At 39.0% G+C, this 20555-nt stretch overlaps 1 protein-coding gene across 3 annotated transcripts; it reads left to right on the forward strand.

The window, feature by feature from the left end:
• The first annotated feature begins 1521 nt into the window (after positions 1 to 1521).
• Positions 1522 to 19480, forward strand: LOC127412607 (rab11 family-interacting protein 1-like). 3 transcript variants are annotated; one of them, XM_051649087.1, is made up of 6 exons: positions 1522 to 2214; positions 8483 to 8979; positions 9638 to 10229; positions 12361 to 14718; positions 15751 to 15895; positions 17585 to 19480. In XM_051649087.1, exons 1-6 carry the CDS (start codon positions 1835 to 1837, stop codon positions 17843 to 17845), a joined length of 4233 nt encoding a protein of 1410 aa, XP_051505047.1. In that variant the 5' UTR covers positions 1522 to 1834; the 3' UTR covers positions 17846 to 19480. The 3 variants fall into 3 exon arrangements, with proteins under 3 accessions (XP_051505047.1, XP_051505046.1, XP_051505048.1); XM_051649086.1 differs by having other exon boundaries at positions 1523 to 2214; positions 8483 to 8988; XM_051649088.1 differs by lacking the exon at positions 1522 to 2214 and adding an exon at positions 3798 to 3868 and having other exon boundaries at positions 8483 to 8988; positions 17585 to 19479.
• Positions 19481 to 20555: the final 1075 nt, after the last annotated feature.

Raw genomic sequence — 20555 nt, forward strand, 5'->3', positions numbered from 1 at the left:
TTCACCCAAAAATGAAAATTCTCTCATCATTTACTCACCCTCATGCCATCCCAGTTGTGTATGACTTTCTTTCTTCTGCAGAACACAAATGAAGATTTTTAGAAGAATATTTCAGCTCTGTAGTTCCTTAAAATGCAAGTGAATGGGTGGCAAAATTTTGAAGCTCCAAAAATTACATAAGGCAGCATAAAAGCAATCCATATGACTCCAGTGGTTAAATCAATGTCTTTAGAAGTGATATGATAGGTTGGGTGAGAAACAGATTAATATACTGGTCAATTTTTACAATAAATTCTCCTTCCTGCTCAGTCAATCTCCACTTTAACTTTCACTTTCACATGCATACACCCCCTACAGGGCAGGGAGAAGAATTTCTAGCAAAAATGGATTTAAGTATTGATTTTTCTCACCCACACCTATCATATCACTTCTAAAGATATAGATTTAACCAATGGAGTCTTATGGATTACTTTTATGCTGCCTTTATGTGCTTTTGGAGCATCAACATTTTGGCACCCATTCACTTGCATTGTATGGACATACAGAGCTGAAATATTCTTCTAAAAATCTGAATTTGTGTTCTGCAGAAGAAATAAAGTCATACACAATTGAGATGGCATGAGTGTGAGTAAATAATGAGATAATTTTCATTTTTGGGTGAACTATCTATTTAAGATTAAACTAGCCCTATAGTTACTACAAGTTCAATGAACTGAATGTACTTTTAAGGCATAGATGCCTTCGTTTTCAGTAGATATGGTGCTGGGATATTTGACACAAGCGTGCCAAAACACTGAGCCTTTGATTTTGGGTGAAAGAGATTCTCTGCACTCATTTCACAGTTGGATAGACATTCACAACATAACAGAATTTCAGGAAGATTCTTTTTCTTTGTGAATTTTCATTTTTGGGTGAACTATTGTAATTTGAGTTTTGACTAGTCAAAATCAGGGGTATTGCTAGGGCAAAACATTTGGGGCTCGAGCCTTGAACAATTTTTGTTGGAACGGACCAGGTGGAACAGTGGAACTTAATTGTTAGTTATTAAATAAACGTTGGTTATTTGGGTTGTAGACTGGCTAAAATGTTTTAAATATATTTTCTGTCACCTGTTAAGAATCAGAACTAGCGATGCCCAATTCATGAATGAATCGCTATTTTGAGTCATTTGTTGTTGTTGTTGTTGTTGTTGTTTTACTTGTTATTGTTTTTGAACATCTATTTACTTGTTTTGGTTTTTATTCCTATGCATTCATTGCGTGTAATAATAGTAATATGGGGGGGCGGGCCCCTGATGTTTGAAAGGCCTTTGGTTGGCTTTCTGCACTGAGTGGCTCCAGTCTGGAGAAGTTATTTCCCACTTATAATTCTCAACTAGTGGAGCTCAAACTATTTACCTCTGCTAAATAATAACAGTTGAGTCGTAGCCTACGTGTTTTATGTGCTGATATGAAGTATAGCGGCACAGATTTTGGCTGCCTTTCTCTTTAATTCCACTGGATACTTTACTGCGGAGCCCCCACACAATGTTGGAGGGCGGGCCGCCCAGCAGGGGCGCAGTGAATTGTCAAAAATCTGTGGTGCTGACGCGCCAAGGGTCCAAAACAGTAAGTTGACGTGAAGTTTAGTCTTGCGAGGAATTTTGTTCTGTGTATCAGCGTTACGACTGTGAGGTGTCGTTCTGCGTCGGACGTTTTTCGGAATAAAACTGCACGATTATGCAGAGATTTTCACTGCAACTTCATGCGACGGATGGGCGCAAGGGCGCGGGCAGCGCATAGTTATCCAGTGCGCAAGTGTCATTCTGCGTGGAGAATCCAAAACAACTGCAGGGATGCCTCTGATCAGCCTGGACGACGATGATCAAAGATGGGTCCCCACTCATGTCAATGTGACCGTCGTTCGAGCGAGGGGTCTGCGGACGAAGGGAAAGCAAGGCAGCCGCTATGTTTACACTATCATCCAGGTCGGCAAGGAGAAGTACACCACCGGCCTGGTGGAGAAGGCAGAGGAGCCGCAGTGGAATGAGGAGTGCTCGTTTGAGCTGCTGCCCGGCCTGCTGGAGGCTGGAGGGATGAGCGCCTACCCGCCCGGGAGCAGTAACCTGGTGCTCACCGTGATGCATCGGGTGCTCATCGGGCTGGACGTGTTTCTCGGTCAAACTATTGTTCCCCTGGACAAAGTTTTTCAGGATGGAATGTGTCCTAGAAACGAGTGAGTATTAGAGCTAATAATAGGGTCAGTTAATGTGCCTCTAGTCGAGGGCCTTCTTAAGACTTTTTCTTTAAGTACTGTGGCAGTACCATGCTACAGTAATGTATCATGGTAATACCATGGTACTTTGATACATAGCATGGTACTGAATAATTTTCATCATATTCGTAAACCATGGGGAATTGATTTACATGGTTCTCCAATGTGCATGGTGTTACCATAGTGCGAGTTAAAAAAAATAAAAAATCAATAGAAATACCTTGATACTTTTTGTTACTGTTGTTTCACCCTTTTTCTAGCATCCCCACATGACAATCTGAAGGAGTGACTTGAATGAATGTGTCCTTAAATGAATAGTTCACCTAAAAATGAAAATTCTCTCATCATTTACTCACCCTCATGCCATCCCAGATGTGTATGACTTTCTTTCTTCTGCTGAACACAAACGAAGATTTTTAGAAGAATATTTCAGCTCCAAGATACCAAGATTTTAAAGCTTCAAAAGCACATAAATGCAACATAAAAGTAATCCATAAGACTCCAGTTGTTAAATTCATGTCTTCTGAAGTGATATGGTAGGTGTGGGTGAGAAATTGAACAATATGCCATAATTTTGTTATAAGTGTCCACGTTCACTTCCACATTCCTTTTTTGTTTTTGGTGATTCACATTCTTCGTGCATAATGTTACCTACTGGACAGGGAGGAGAATTTGTAGTAAAAAAAAAAAAGGACTTAAATATTGACCTTTTTCTCACCCACACCTATCATATCGCTTCTGAAGACATGGATTAAACCACTGGAGTCTTGTGGATTACTTTTGTGCTGCATGTATGTGCTTTTTGGAGCTTCAAAGTTCTGGTCACCATTTACTTGCATTGTATGGACCAACAGAGCTGAGATATTCTTCTAAAAATCTTGGTTTGTGTTCAGCAGAAGAAAGAAAGTCATACATGAGTTGATATGAGGGTGAGTAAATGATAAGAGAATTTTCATTTTTGGGTGAACAACCCATTTAAGATAAAACTAGCCCTATATTTACTTAATAATTAAGTTCAATTAGCTGAATGTTCTTTTAAGGCATAGATGCCTTCGTTTTCAGTAGATATGGTGCTGGGATATTTGACACAAGCGTGCCAAAACCCTGAGCCTGTGATTTTGGATGAAAGAATTTCTGTGCACTCATTTCACTGTTGGACAGACATTCACAACATAACAGAATTTCAGGAAGATTCTTTGGCTGCCTGTCAAAACTTAAATAGCTTGAATTACTGCTATATGTTTTTTGCACCTAATATACAAATGCATGGTGGCTGAAGCCATGCAAGCAATTCATTGAAGTGCAAAACCAAGACAGTTTTGAATACCAGAGTAATGTGATATGATTTTTTTATGAACACGATAGCAACATACTTGGAGAGGCATGCCTCGTCTAGTCCTCATCTGACTGCCTGCGTAATGCTGGCTCAGAGTCATGCCTCCACAGCGGGCAGTACCAGTGTGTGTTTCAGAATGGTCACAGAGTCTGCACTGAACTGAAGCACAACAAACACGTTTCACTGCACTCTATAAGACGTAACCTTCTTGGAATCTTGTTTTTAGACAAATCTTTTGCATTTGAAGGTATCTCTTGGTTCGTAGCTCACATATCTAAGGTAATTGAAATTCAACTTCATATCTAGTGGTGTAGTCATTATGAAAGAGAATAATTTGTTATGGGAGGGGAGGAAAGAGATGGAGGGTGGTGGGGGCCTCTTGGCTGAAGCCTTTATAAACAAGTGGGGAGGAAGTCAGTGAGGCATGCTGAGCAACAATAACATTGTTATTATCATTTTTGATAAGCCTTACTTTATTCTCACGCCTAGCTCTGAAATGCAGTATACTGTTTTAACTAGCAAAATTTATTTAGTTAACAAAGGAAAAGTGGTCCAAAAATGTCCCTTCTTCAATGCAAGCCTATGGGACTTTTTCACCCGTTTTATAATAAGGCAGGCAAAAATTGTAAGTCTGATCTCTTAAAAGAGCAATAGCACAACCTCTCTCAATAAGGATGATTGGAGGTATCATTAATGTCTGTCCCTAACCCAAAGTATGAGCAATAATATTGATGCTTGCCATAAAGCACACCTGATTATTGACTGATGACATTCAAAGCCTCTTTGCTTTAAGTCACATGGAAAGTCTCATGGAGAAATGTCCATCTCTGCACACAGTATACTGCATTATTAAATGTCAATGTAGGCGTGAGGCTATTCTGCACATCTGGCTTTAATTGAGCTCAGAGCTGCACCTCTCTCCCTCTCTTTCTCACTGGGTCTCTCTCTCTCTCTCTTCTACTCTTTCCCAGTTCAAGGCGTTTGTCTTGGCTCTCTGCACGTGTGTACACATGAGGTCCTTTGTTGTACCGGAAATGGAGGAAATAGTTTCACCACTGGTTCTTTCTGAGACAAAGGGACGGCACCATACAAAGGCAGTAACATTAGTTTAAGAGGCCCCCATTTGTGTTTGCACTGTATTATAGGTAATGTTTTAGAAACGTGGAGATTCTTGGTTCAATATGTTGCAGGAAATTGTAAACCAATGTTATAAAAGAGCATAACATTAGTATATCAATTTAAGAATGAATCTCCAGGATCACCTCAAAATCAAAAGAGAAAGATAAGCACTATTACATTTTGGATAAAGACAAGAAGCCTATATTTATTTTTTGCATTGTCACATTCTTTTCATGACAGTTAAAGCTGATGTATTTTCTGGGCCACTAGTGCCACCGAACGGAATTGCAAAAATAAACAATGTTTTCAAAAGAGAGGGGTCTGTCTGCGTCCTGCAAAACTACTACAAGACACGGCCACTACAGTTTACGCCACCTCTAAATATCCAGCGAAATCCTGAAGTCTTGGAACAGTTGAATGCCACATTCAAACACTGTTTGTTGTATTTATTTGGAGTCCCGCAGCAGCCATAAACACCTACACCTATCCATAACTCTAAACCTAACCATAACCACATATATTTAAAATGAAAAGTTTGTAAAATCATTAAATATACAGCAAATTAATAGTTCTTTTGAATTCAATCATACCGCCGTATCACTAGGTGGCGACAGTGACAAGAAATTTAATGAAAGTGAAGAGAAGTATGCTAAGCTAATAGGCTAACCAATTAGCTTGTAAACTAACTAGAGAAAACAGAACAGATAAATATTTATCTTGCCATTTATATATTTTTTTATTATTATTGAACAAGCATAAATTGTACAAACACCTTCAGGAATAGAGTAAATAGCACTTCCACAAAATGTCACATTAAACAAGTAAGTTCAATTTAACATTTATATCTTCCGTTTAATAAAATGATATTTGACATAATTTAAAAGTTATTCTTTGTCATATTTAAGGAGTTAATAGAAAATTAATCATACAGCGATTGTATAGGATTTCAAAAGTTCTTGTAGCCAATAGAATCACTTGATGATCCAAGGGGGGTGTTATGTGTAGTGGGCGTGTCGTGAAGTGGGTGTTCCTTGTAGTTTTGCAGGATGCAGACAGATACACTTGTTCAAAACAGCTTTCTGAATATGCCCCTCATCTGCCATTGATCAAACCAAGAGATAGTCCTGCCCCAACTCACGGATTGGTTGAGTAACCTTGTTGGGGTGGGTCTAAGCAGGTTGCTCAAAACAAACACTGGAATCTTTATAGTGCCACAGAGACACAGCGTTTACAGTTTTCCAGAAAACAAACCTCTGAATGGTTTACTTATAGTTGTCTCTGCATACACCGATCAGCCATAACATTAAAACCACCTGCCTAATATCGTATAGGTCCCGCTCATGCGACCAAAACAGCACCAACCCGCATCTCAGAATGCTTCTTCTCACCACAATTGTACAGAGCGTTTATCTGAGTTACCGTAGACTTTGTCAGTTTGAACCAGTCTGGCCATTCCCTGTTGACCTCTCTCATTAACAAGGCATATTTGTCCACAGAACTGCCCCTCACTGGATGTTTTTTGTTTTTGGCACCATTCTGAGTAAATTCTAGAGATTGTTGTGTGTGAAAATCCCAGGAGATCAGCAGTTACAGAAATACTCAAACCAGCCCATCTGGCACCAACAATCATGCCACGGTCCAAATCACTGAAATCACATTTTTTCCCCCATTCTGATGGTTGATGTGAACATTAACTGAAGCTCCTGACCCATATCTGCATGATTTTATGCACTGCACTGCTGCCACATGATTGGCTGATTAGATAAACGCATGGATGATTGTTGGTGCCAGATGGGCTGGTTTGAGTATTTCTGTAATTGCTGATCTTTTGGGATTTTCACACACAACAGTCTCTAGAATTTATTCCGAATGGTGCCAAAAACAAAAAACATCTAGTGAGCGGCAGTTCTGTGGACAGAAATGTCTTGTTGATGAGAGAGGTCAACAGAGAATGGTCAGACTGGTTTGAACTGACAAAGTCTATGGTAACTCAGATAACCGCTCTGTACAATTGTGGTGAGAAGAATAGCGTCTCAGAATGCTATTCTGAGACGTGGGTTGGCGCTGTTTTGGTGGCATAAGGGGGACCTACACAATATTAGGCAAGTGGTTTTAATGTTGTGGCTGATCAGTGTATTAAGCTGGTATAGGAAAAAGTATTTTAACAGTTACATACTTCAGCTTAAAGCACATGCAAGAAATCTTAATAGTTAGGCTTCATATTTTATGGAAAATATTTTTTTATATAGTAAAAAATAGTTCTTGACATGCTTTGTGAGATTCACCCTCAAAGCCGAAACACAAGTATGTGAATGCCATAAAACTTCTTTGCAAGTATGTGAACACAGATGCTTTTAGCTGCACAAGCTCAATTTTGTGCATAGCTGCATTCCAAAATGTGTAAGACTGCAATTCATAATACAATGCAAGTACGTGTTGCATTCTTAACGTTCCCAAAAGTGGCACTTAGAGAAAACTCACAGTAGAAGTGGATAGTTCACACTAATGCCTCTCTACTGTGAGTTTTCTCTTTCAAGTGAACTACTGTCATGGTGCAGCAACAGTTTGACGAGAATACTGCTGAGTAAGTAAGGTAAAGTCAATATATTTATATGAAGTTACCTGAATAATAACACATCCATTTTAATGGCACAGGCTTTTAAATGTAACACTATTGCTCCCTTGAGTACCACTGTTGGGTAAGTTACTCTAAAAAAGTAATTAATTACTAACTACTAATTACATCTTCTACAGTGTAATTAGATTACTGTACTAATTTCTCTGTCTGAACAGTAATTGCATTACTTATTACTAATAACTGTCTAAAACCCTTATCAACCTCGACCAGATGAAAAATACAAGGATAGACATGAAACTGTTCTTTTAATTCTTTCAAATAAATCATATAAAATCAAATAAATTATTCATGAACTGGCCAAAGAATTTAAGGGGGCTGCATTTAATTAGAAAACATTTTAACATTATATTTTACATTTCGATTTTAAATTCACTATTGTTTTATATAGAATTTTTCTGTAGTCTATACAGTATTTAATGCAATTACATCAGAAGTAACTAATTAAATTACTGAAATTTTAAGAGTAATCTCTTTACTTTTTCAATGAAAAAATAATTTAATTACAGTAATTCATTATTTAGTATTGCATTACACACAACACTGTTGAGTTCTGAGATTACCACCACAGAAACGCCAGTTATGTGTTCAACCGGACCGCATATAGGCAATGTGTTGCCCAAGTGCTTGCATCTGTTTACTCATACTGGAGTAAAGTAAAGCTTCAGTGTGCAATTTCTGCACCACTAGAACCCAAACAGAATTTGAACAATAATGATCAGGTTTCCTGAACACTCCCCTCACCTGCCATTGGTCGGACAAGCGGATAGTCCCGCCCCAAACTCACACCATTGGTTAAGCCAATGTTGCTGTGTTGGGCTGGTCAGTACAGTATGCTCAAATAAACAGAGCAATGGTTTGAAAGTGCCACAGCGTTTACACTTGGGGAAATCAGCTTTTGAATGACGAATGCTGTCTTTACATATCAAGCTGAGATGGGAGAAAGTATATTAAAGTTAAAATAAATAACACTTCTGCTTTAAGGTGTGTATTTCTGCAAAAACGACACCATTATGTTTATGATAATTTCTGAAAGGTATTGAAACACTTAAAACAAATCAATTAGCCAAGGGAAAGATCGGATGGATCTTCCTCTATAAAATTGCTTTCAGCTGATGTTTTTGCATTCTGTATTTAAGGTGGCTCAGGTTGCACTCCAAGGCTGGTCGAAAAGAGAAGGAGCGGGGGGAGCTGCAGGTGACTGTCCAATTTACCCGCAACAACATGACCGCCAGTATGTATGATCTGACTGTAAATGACAAGCCTCGTTCGGCCTTTGGAAAGCTGAAGGACCGTGTCACAGGAAGGAAGAGAGGGGACATGGAATCCTCCTCCGCCATTTTACCTGGCCGCTTCGCCGCCCTGTCAGGGTCTGTAGGTCCGCCCTTTGCGGGAGATGGAGGACTGGATGAACCGGGTGAGGAGGAAGGGGTTGATGAACAGAGGAGTAAGGTGAAAGATTTCTTTCTGAAAGGAAAACTGCGGAAGAATTCAGACACGCGATCTTGTTCGTCATTGGCTTCAGACAGTAGCATGGCATCATCTTCCGGCGATCCGTTCGTCCCGATAGAGCTGTCTAGAACTCCGATCTACAGCAGCAGACCGATGGAGCCATTCCGCATGGACAGTGAAGGAGGTATAAAAGGTCAGGCAACTATTGGAAGAGATTAACAGTGAGAATTCACTGTAGTGTATATTTATATATTGTAGTTTAAATAATCATTAAATTTAGGAATTCAATATAGCGTATGTCTGTTTAAATATGCATTTACACTAGGGCGGTTTTCAAATCTCCTTTAACTACCAATGAAATTGTTTGGCAAGCGCTGTTTTCTGTACTGTGTTGATGTATTTCCTATTGAAACTAGACCTTTGGGCGGGACATATTGAAGGGGTGGTCCTTTAGTTTTAAAATAGCCAATAGACTTTAATATGTCACAACCATGAACAGTGATTTGCTGTATGCTAAATGGTTGCAGGTGGTATTAGGCAGAGGAACATTCTCATTCTACAGCATTTGATTGGACAAAAATCTGTATAGTGCAGGATGAGTCATCAATATTTTTGGTCCATTGATTTATTTGGTCCAGAAATACTGTACATTTTAGATCTGTATATCTCATCAAAGTGAATTCAGGCAACATTTAGGAGTACACTAACATATGTAGATAGTTTTCAAATGAACTAAAAGCCACAAAACTCCGATTTTGATTTCATTAGGTCTTTAAATTATCTGTTGGAGTCATACTGAACCTTGAACCATCTGTTTATACTGTACCTTTTCTCTCTAACAGTTTTCACGGATCCTAAAGTGATGACCCACAAGCGTGCACATAGTGATGAGGCCAGTAAGATCACAAGTGTTTCTCGGCCCAGCACTACAGTGGAAACTCTAAAAGGCCAGAGCATGGCCCTCTCCAAATCCACACTCTGCATCAACGGTAGCCATATCTACTCATCCGAACCTGTCAGCCCCAAAAGTCCAGGCAACCTCCCAGCCAAGCGCTCCCTGCTGGAGAAATGCGCACCCCTTTCTCGCTCTCTCCAGAACCTCACCAGACGCGGTGAGGACTCACAGAAGAGCGATGGGAGAGGCTGGTCCATTGAAAAGAGCAAGAAAGAGGACGGGGATGCAGACAGGGCTATAAGCCAGACCCAGGGAGCTGCCATGTCAGAGGGAAAGCCAGTGCAGGCCACGGGACCTCAGGCAGCATCTTCTGGGGTTATGGAAGTGGTGGATAAAGGAAAAAAGTTTAGGAAAACTCTGTTTTCTAGTGGAAGGAGCGACTCTCTCCCAGCCAAGCCAGAGCAGAGCCAGGTTTCTGCTGCTCTTGAGGGCAGACGCAGAGGATGGTTTGGCTCCGGTGACTCCCAGAACAAGCCAAGGTGAGTGAAGGCCAAGCAAGGCTACTGACGCTAGGTTTTATGTTACAGTACAAAAGAGAAAATAAAGCATGTCTGACCTTGATCGTGTCTCTCACAAATAGCTGTACACCATGATCTGTATTTGACTGTCAGGCATTCTTCAAAAAGGGATAGGGCTGGGTAAAAAAAATTTATTTTAGCTGAGCATTCCTAGATTCATAAAATCTCAAGATCGATATTTAACTCTATGCCAGGGGTGTTCATTACGTCAACTGCAAGACAACCACTGGTTGATCTTGTTAAAAGGCCAAAAGAAAAAGAGAGAAGAGAGATAAACAACACAAATAACGAGAATCTTTAAGATCACTTTTCATTTTCTAATTTCTGTAAAAGCGAGTGAAATGTTCTCCCGAACAGATGAGGTTTTTAAGGTTAATGTTCTATCGACATTTAAATAAACAAAACTGACCTCCCTACCTTAAACCTAAACCTAACCGATAGTGTCAGAAAAAGCATAGCGACATGAAAAACACGTCACTGTGTGATGCTTCTATGACACATTCGGCTCACGTGTCGACTCACGTGCTCTTCAGGACTCGTACCCCGAGTCTTTATATCACATATGCAACACTCTATCAGTTGAGCTACCACGCAAATTGATCACACTTAAACAAGCTTGTAAATGTTGTTGTAATGCATGTAATGCAAACGTTAAAATGAGTCATGTGCTATAGTAAAAGTATTTATATGTCATAAGATAGCATTGTGTGAGGAACAGAGTGAAAAGTGTTTATGAACTGATATTCTGACGTTTTACTCGTGATTTTAGTGAAAGGGGATAAAATTCATTGTTGTTTTAGCGCCTGTAGTGTTCATTCCACCAGGACATTACCATGTTACGTACAACAGGCCACATAAAATCATTTTGCAAAAATGTAGTTATTGTACATGAGTCTTGACCAGGCATGACAGGTATGACTTGATATGACAGTCTTCAGAGACAATAAAAACGTGACATAACAAACCAATCGAATTAAACAACATCCTCTCTCACACAATCTCCTGTCTTGATTTCAAAAGTAATTTTTTTTATCCTTAAGTACAATTTAATGTGAATACTTTTTTACTTTCACTCAAGTATGTTTTTGGCTAGGTACTTGGACTTTTAATTGAGCACAATTTTCACTCAGTATCCTTATGTTCAATTAAGTATCATTTCTGAGTACTTTTTACACCCCTGGATATCTTGAAACAATGTTTACTCAAACTATTTAGTGTTTTGTTGTGGTATTGAAATTGGTATTGATAATCATCAAATTGCTTTCATATGTAAGCAACAAGGACATTATAACTGAAATATACCCCAACAAGCCAAATAAATTCAAATTGCATTAAAAACTGAATAGAAATTAGTCAAATGTATCAAATCGAATAGGGAATTCTGTATCAAAACCCAGCCCTAGTTTTAAGGGAATGGCTTTAAATGTCAGCCTGCATTTTGATCCTCAGAGAATATTCTTAGCACAAGGAGCTGCTTTCATATGCTGATGCAACAATTACTGCAGTAGCATTTTCCATCTCATTCCTTTATATTGCTCTTGTTTTGCAGAACATAGGTCAACAGATTTTTTTCAAAGAGTGACTTCTGTGCAGTTTTCAACCAAAAACAGTTCTGTGCAGTTTTTCAGGTTCCATAAATTTGCTGAAGCATCCAAAACATCAGCTATTTTATATAAAATTCAAATGTATTAAATTTATTTATTTGTATGACATTTTTTCACTTTTGAGTAATTTCATCTTTGCGTTAAGCAGCATTATTTTCAACTCACCCAACCATTGTCTTATAGTTTACACCTGATTTATTTTCGAAACTCTTTGTGCTCTGTTGGCATAGCATAATGTTCTAGTTATACCACAGTATTGATTTATCAACACAGTTTGCAAGCTGGTCAAAACCTTACAGACACATTATATCTGAGGTACCCCAAGTGGCATCAGAACAAAACATAAACAAATTTGAATGCAAACACTGTTTTTTGACCTTTTCTGTAATAGAGAAGAACTGTCTCTCTCTCTACCTCCACCTATAGCTAGACACTATGGCCCATTACACACTATGACTAAGAGGACTACTTGTGCCTTCCCTCCACAGGCTGGGAGCCTCTCCTAAGCTAGAGAGCAACTCAGGCACCCCCTCTCCCCACTTCCCTTGCTTACCCAATCAGCCACCAAGCTCTCTCCCCCTTGATTGCTCTACCACATCTGTGTCTCCCTCTAGTGGCAATCAAACCAACCCATTCACCCATCCATCCCCATCACCCCCTTCCATCTCTCCCTCCAACCCTTTCCTCACACGGCTACAACAAAACCCATTTTTTGAGGATCTTATAGCTGAGGAAACACTGAAGTCTCCAACTGCTGGTTATCATTATCCAGCTATCTCTGTAGGACATGGCCTCCCCAGCCCCCTCCATAACGGACTGCAGAACAAAATGTCCGCAATAAAGCGAGAGAGACCCAGGAGTATGGCCAGGCAGATGTCACTTCCCTCCATTATGCCCGAGACACCAGGCACCAACAACTCGAACATTCATCCAAACCACTCTTTGTGTGAAAGGACTGGGGAATGGGATGATTTTGAGGCATTCGCCAGCAGCCGGCTAAAATCGCCAATGGGAACTCCAACTAGACCACCATCAGCACCATTTCTCTCACAGGCACCAAACACCAACCAGATGGTGGATGAAGGTTATAAACCAAACAATAGTTTGAGAGTTGATGAAGTTGATATGGCTTTTCCTAAGCCATGGGATCTCCCACCTCTACCACCACGTAGATCCACGAGGACCCAAGTCCCAGCCAGGGAGAGGTGTTCTGACAGCTGGTTGGATCGAGCCCAAGAGCTGGCTGTGCAGAAAGAGGCCTGCTTCCTCTTTCAGACGGACTTTGCCTCCCTGCAGCATGTGAGGGAGGATGACATGAAGAGGAACTCTCTAATTTTATGTTCAGATAAAGAGCCTTTTAAAGACTTGCACAGCATGACTTCAGTAGGGTACAACAAGATGTGTCCTTCAGTGGAAACAGAGTTGCACAGTGGATTGGATGAAAAAAATTCACCAGAAAGAGGTTGTCCTAATTTGACCGGACCCACTTTTGAAACAAACAACATTTCTAACAGTTCTCTGAATGGTTTTGGCGAGGAGACACTTGGAAGTTCCCTCCATTCTGAATTTGAGTACACAGTACCTGAAACACTGTGCTTCTCATCTGACTGGGAAACCACAGTGACCGAATCGCTTTGCAGTTCCCCTCAGACTCAACCAAAGCATGATTTGAACTCTTCCTGTGAAATAGATCCAAAGCAAAAGGCCTCCACTAAGCGACAACACAAGACTAACACTAGCAATGGCATTGGCTTGTTTACCCTCTCCCCAAGAGATTCAAACAACAATACAGATTCTTTAGAATTTGCTTTCATTGATTCTGGAAGTTCGCCATCGGAGATGCAACCACCTTTTGAGATTAAAAAAGACAGTGTTAAAGCATTAAAAGTGCATCAAAGCAATTTTTCAGATGTGGACTCTGGGAATGGTATGACTCTATCCAAGTACTCACCAGAATTTCCGGAGGATTTAATCTGCAGAATGGCATCAGAGTTGGAAATGTTCTCACCAAAGAAGAGCTGTGTCAGTTACACCCTTAAAGATATCACATATAATGTTTCTGACTCACCAAACCATAGCCATTTGGATTGTTCATTGCTTTTTGAGACATCATATGAAGGACAGGGAGAACAGGAAGTCAACCCATGTGAACACACAGAGCACTGCAACACCACTTCGAAGTCACACTGTGAGTCTCTTAACAAAGAGATCTCTGTGATCACACAAACACTTAGCCATGGTGACACTGTGACAAATCAAATCAAACCTGAGGCAGCAAAGGGAAATGGTGTTTTACAAGCTACACATGATGGTGGGGACATCCTGTCCAGTAAACAGACTTTAAAAGAGCATAAGGTTCATTCAGCAGAATCTAAGGACATTAACCTGACCTCAGAAGTCTTATTTTCAAAGACAAGTGAGATCGAGGAGTCTTCTTTGAGTCAGGACGAAAGAATCAGCTTTAAGGACTTGCATGCTAGAGTAGCTCCAAGAAGTTCCAGAGCCCCCTGTAAAACTGACATGACATCAGCTCGCATCAGACCATGCTCGACCACAAGCTCACCCAAAATGGTCTTGAGCACAGAGTCGCTCCCAGGCTTTCCTAATCCTCAATTGTCTTCAACATCAGACCTCAATTTGTGTGATCTTTCCCCTTCAACCACTCCATTAGCTGGCAAGAATGCCTGCCTCCACCCTGACACTTCCCTTCCTGTAAACTCCCTAAAAGAGTCGCCCAGCATGGGTTCCACTTCCTCCACAGCCCAGCCTCAGGTTGATGCACCACTCCCCCTCTCATCTGAGGAGATACAGCCAGCTAACATCAGCCTGCCCCTTGAGGAGAGCAGGTGAGACCTCACCGCCTCTAAAAGTGTACTCACTCCCTGTCCTCTCCTCTCAGGTGTTGGCCTAGAACACACTTGCTCTCACAGCTTGCTATAAATTGGATAAATGTTTGAATGCATTTTTCCAGCACCATCTGTCATTATACTTTGATGTTTCTCCTGGTTTGCTCGTGCTTTCGTTCTTTTGATTCTCATCTTTGCTTTTTTCTTGCTTTTTGCCTTTATGCATCTCTTTTCTTCCTTACATTTTTTTACGTAGAGCTAAACAGACATACGGAAATATTGTAGAGTTAGATTGCTGAGATTTATTGCATGTATCCAGTTTTATGAGAAGATTGATGGTGCCTAGCATCATTATAAGTCAGACTGACCTGTTTGTTAGTACACTTATAGGAAAGAAAAGTCTTAATAATAGCTTCAGTTTCACCTAGACCGCAATGACTCTCCTGCTTCTCAAATTTTATCCTTAGAGAAAGACCCTAGTAATCTCACACGTATCCTCTAGAGTTTCAGAAGAGATCTCAAGAATGTCTCTGATTTGCCAAGATACCAAAGTCTGTAATCTAGAGATTTCAGTATGAACTTAAACATTTCTCATCAAATTCTTCCAAGACCCATTTGTCTGAGATATACTATTCACAAACTCAACACCCTTACTGTTCGTGTAGGTGTTTTTCTCTGGCATTTCAAACATGGTTCCGCAACAGCTCCTGCTATTGGATCAGTTTTACACCTCAGCAAACTCGAGACAAATTGCACATGATTCTGGATAAGATCTCTTTCGATGAGATTTTTGTTTGTTTTACATTACTTTTAACCATGGCTTTTTCCTTAACTGTTTGCTGTTGCTTGTACTGAACGTACTTACCTATCAAGTTACCTCTGATAACATGTTACAACAACTATTTGCAGAAAACACAAGGTATAAAAAGTAGCTGAAAGTAAGCAATGCTCACACTGCACCAGATAACCATGAACTGGATGATGTGCCTAGATCAGCATAAGTCATTTATCGTCTTTTTTCCCACTGTACAGCCCTCACCCAGTGAAACCTTTGACCAACACGACTATGCAGGCAGAAAAGAAACTAGAAAGCCGCTCTGTGCTGGAGAAACTCAAGTCTACCATCAACCCAGGACGATCTGTGCCTCCGACAACTACAGAGGATGAGAAAACGCAGGTATTAAAGGTTAAAAGGTGCTGTAAGCGATTTATTAATGGAATAGCAGGCTCTTCTCCTGTCAGCCATTTTGCGCATTCGGGTTTGCTGACTTTTCTTTGGAAGGGTAGGATTTTGAAGAGAGAGGACAGACTAATTCAGTAGCTAAGGCCACATCCATACTAATATATAGTATTTTTAGTTGAAAACGCTTTAATTTTGCTATGTTTACACCTCTACTCCACACTGGAATCATCCACACACTTTCCTCCAAAGTGCTCTCCATAACCACATACTTTAGAACACTGTAACGTTATGAAACGGAAAACGGAGTTTACAACCAAAAATGTATTATGTTGTCGTGACCTGGTGAAAGTTGACAAAATGGTTACAATAACATTGCTTACAGCAGAGGTTCTCAGGGGGGAAAAACTATTCTAAATGCAGATAAAAACAAGTATCCATGTGCATAGTTTGGATGGCAAAATAAGTTGTGCCAATTTTCAACTTTTAAAAGGGAGGAGAAAATGCTTCCCATTCCTTTTGTTGATGAAATCAAAGGTTGTGAGTAATTTGGCATATTATTGGGTCTATGCAGTCCATGGTAATATTCATTTTAGGGAAATTTGTGTTACTTTTGTATGATTTGGTTCAGTGTTGTTGGGTCTCCACTTGATGTTCAGTATAAAATCTGTGTCCTGAAGCAAAATCATTTAAGAACCACTTTTATTACCAAATAAAAATTCTCTCTTCATTTACTCACCCTCATTCCATCCCAGATGTGTGACTTACTTTCTTCTGCTGAACAAAGATTTTCAGAAGAATATTTCAGATTTTTTTTATTTTTATTTTTTTCAGCATAAAAGTAAGACTTCAGTGGTTAAATCCATATCTTCAGAAGTGATATGATATGAGAGAAATAGAACAATATTTAAGTCCTTTTTTACTATAAATCTCCACTTTCACTTTCACATTCTTCTTCTTTTGTTGTTGGTGATTCGCGTTCTTTGTGCATATCGCCACCTACTGTGCAGGGAGGAGAATTAATGGTAAAACGGACTTAAATATTGATCTGTTTCTCACCCACACTTATATCTCTTCTGAAAATATGGATTTAACCACTGGAGTCATATGAATTACTTTTATGCTGCATTTATATGCATTTTGGAGCTGTAAAGTTTTGGTACCTATTCACTTGCATTGTATGGACCTACAGAGCAGAGAATTTCTTCTAAAAATCTTTGTTTGGGTTCTGCACAAGAAAGAAAGTCATACACATCTGGGCTGGCATGAGGGTGAGTAAATGATAAGAGAATGTTTATTTTTGGGTGAACTATCCCTTTAAGAAAGTGGAGCACATGCTGGACCCAGGTGCAGGAAAACTGCTTTTAGCAAAAACACAGGGCAAGCGAATGTAGATGCTTACGGAAACAAGCATATTGATTTGAGAGGTTATTTAGGAACTCAACAAAATGACTTACCTCTGATAGAAGATTGTGCTTACATGCAGCGTGAGGAAATTTAAAGAAACACACAAGTAGCTGAGTGTAACTGATAATCAGCTGAAACTACTGGTGTTTTTTGGCCATAGTACTTTTCTACTGTAGTATTACTATATTCTATTTTAAATAGTAGTTTTAGTCTCATACTCTACATAACATGCCTCATTACTGTCTTTCTTTCATAAGCATGTCTCTGTTTCCTGTGCAGCTTGCTCAGATAGAGGCCCGGGCTCAGTACCAAAACATGACCAACATGGAGCTGATAGCTCTGCTGCTGCAGCAGGAAACAGATGTTAAGAAGCAGCGTGCTGAAACTGAGGTGCAGGAGGCCTTGCTGGAGAAACGGGAGGCTGAACTGAAGAAGATGAAAGTTCAGGTCCGAGACCTGGAGGACTACATCGACAAGCTGCTGGTCCGCATCATGGAACAGACACCCACCCTGCTGCAGGTACGAGCCAGACCCAAATGACCAGGGTGACCCGTTCCATCAGAAAACGCCTAATACTGACCTAAAGACATTTGTGATGCTTCATTAAATTCCAAAACTGCCAGATTCCTGTAGACACGATAAAGCTTTGCATGCATCTTACTGGACTTCAAAGTCCTCAATTATTTGTTAATTATAGCAACTGCTAGTCACGCTGAGAACACAAGGTTGTGGAAAGTTAGGGGAAAAAAGCAATATTGCAATTAGATTTCATGTGGATGTAAATATTCATGGAATCTACACAAGTATGTTTTCCTGTTCATAAATATACAATTTTTTAATGGGAAATATTAAGAACTTTCTGCTATCTTTACCTAAACAGATAAGTGTACCAAAATGTCGCTGAAATTTCAGAAATCCATATATGCAAACCAAAGCACTGCCTATAAAAACTGACGTCTACAGATGTCACTTTAACCCTTGCAACCCTTCTGTCCTCAAAATTGGAAGTGAAGTATTTGGGGAAAAAAACCTTAAAATAAATTGACCTTATCTGTCAATCTGATACATTTCTCTTACAGAAAACATATCCATATATTTAGTGAATATTGTTTCAAATGTATTGCATCAAGTAGTATAACTGGTGTTTGAATTCATCTCAATGCTTAACACTGTTGGAAACCTGAAGATTTCAGAGATTTAAAAACATGAGTAATATTTAATAATACATAATATGTAACACACCTTGTGTCAAAGTTGATGTAAAATATTGCTTTCGATCAAATTCTTCCGTAATTGTAAATAGATATTTTAATTCTTAATAGCTTTCAAAAGCACCTTAATGCGCATTTATGCAAAAACCTTGTGCTTGAGCTAGTCAGCTTTGAGAATCGCTGATATCAGTGCATGCTTCCATCAAGCACTCACAAAAACAGAGACTGTCTCTGAGAACATGTTAGCTATGCAATAACACAACTTGCTAGCTGTAGCTTAAGTTAATATATGCTACACAAATATATTTATGGAGCCTTAGCACTGCTGCATACTTAGATCATTGCTGAAGTAGCAGATTTAGTGATATGCAAATGCATAAAATGTATTAATCTCAAAAGCTGTTTTTTTTTTTTAAGTTAAATAAAGATCTATTGTTTGTGTTTTGCTGAGATGTAACTACCTTGTATTAGTGTGGCTTTATGGTTTTCTCAGTTTTATTCATTCTGACAGTGTTTTTTACCATTGATTCTTTTTGTTTTTTAAGTCGTTCTAAAGTGTGATTGTAATTCATTATTTTCTTCCATTTATTCTGTGAGGTTCTATCATACGGAACAACATGTTGTGTGTCAAGGTTGGAAAGTACAGGGTTGCAGTTAGAATTGTTGACTAACTGCATCAATAGATCTGTGTCTAAAGTATTTCACGCAGAAATTGACTCTGAATCAAAGTTCCAAATTTGCTTGTTCTAGTAATCCTGAGTGTTCCACTGTGTTCCTGGAGAGAACCCTGTAGCACTGTGATTCTAGATTATGTTGTTTTTTATGCGTTTTAATCACCATTTTGTAACATGCCTCTGTGGATTTATTTACAAGATACATTCACATTTGTATTTTCTTATTCTGTTTTATTTATTGCTAATTATTTCAAGCAGATTCATTTTCAAAGTCTTTTGAAAATAAAGTTATAAAATAATGTGTTTTGTTTGTGTTTGTATTTGGTTTTTTGTTTGTTAAATTCTTTGCTGAAAGAAGGGCTACACCTCAGTTATGTAAACCATATAAGATTTGAGGTGCCCTCTTCTGGAATGAGCCTGGACAGTACCTGTAGTGGCGGATACTATGCACTCACAAGCACCTCTTCACAGACCAATGCTATTTGGTGCTGCTTTTGATTGCCACTAGATGGCACTGCAGTACTTTCAAGATTATTTCTTGTATATCTGAAATGAGCTAAGTACACAATTATTTTGTGTTAATGAAATACAGCTCTATTTTATTCATTATAAATGAAATATATTACGTATACAAAGTGATTTAGGCAATTTCGTAAAAACCCTATTGGTAAAAGTTACAAAGTAAATTGTACATAAAAGGTAGGCCTACAGGTGAGATTGCATACAGATGTTACTCAAGTTGTAATGTAAAACAATTTATAACGTTTGATGTAATATATTCATTCCAAATGTTCAGATTCTAGCCTGGCCAATTTCATAACAGAGCAGGGAAACATTTCCCACAAAAATGGTTCTACAGATGGTTTTAATAAAATATTAATGCTGTGGGAATCCAAGCTTAAACTGGTAGTGCCAGTACTTGTAATGTTTGGGCATAGTGTCAACTGGCATTAATTAATGCATCAACTTTAACCTGTTCCAACATTAAAATGCCACAGAAGTTCTAATATGATCTTAATTATAATCACTACTGTTCATATAGGCCAAGGTGGATGCAGTCGTAGCCTAAAACTGCAACATATTTCAATACTGTGTTAATTGCATAATTTACCCTTAAGAAATGTTACAATTGTATCCACAGTTTCTGCCAAAATGCACCAAAAAATCTTTGTCTATTTTTAAGATTTATGCATTTGAGCTGTATAGCAAATTTCCATTAAACTGAGTTGAGTAATCTTTAAATAATGCACATTAATATGAATTAACCCTTGTGAGCTATTTGGTTAATTTGGACTGAAAAAAAAATGTTTCTTTAATAAAAAAAAATGTATACTTCACTTATACTTTTACCACATTCAGTATCTG

Source organism: Myxocyprinus asiaticus, chromosome 22 (genome assembly GCF_019703515.2).
Source record: "Myxocyprinus asiaticus isolate MX2 ecotype Aquarium Trade chromosome 22, UBuf_Myxa_2, whole genome shotgun sequence".
NCBI lineage: Eukaryota > Metazoa > Chordata > Actinopteri > Cypriniformes > Catostomidae > Myxocyprinus > Myxocyprinus asiaticus.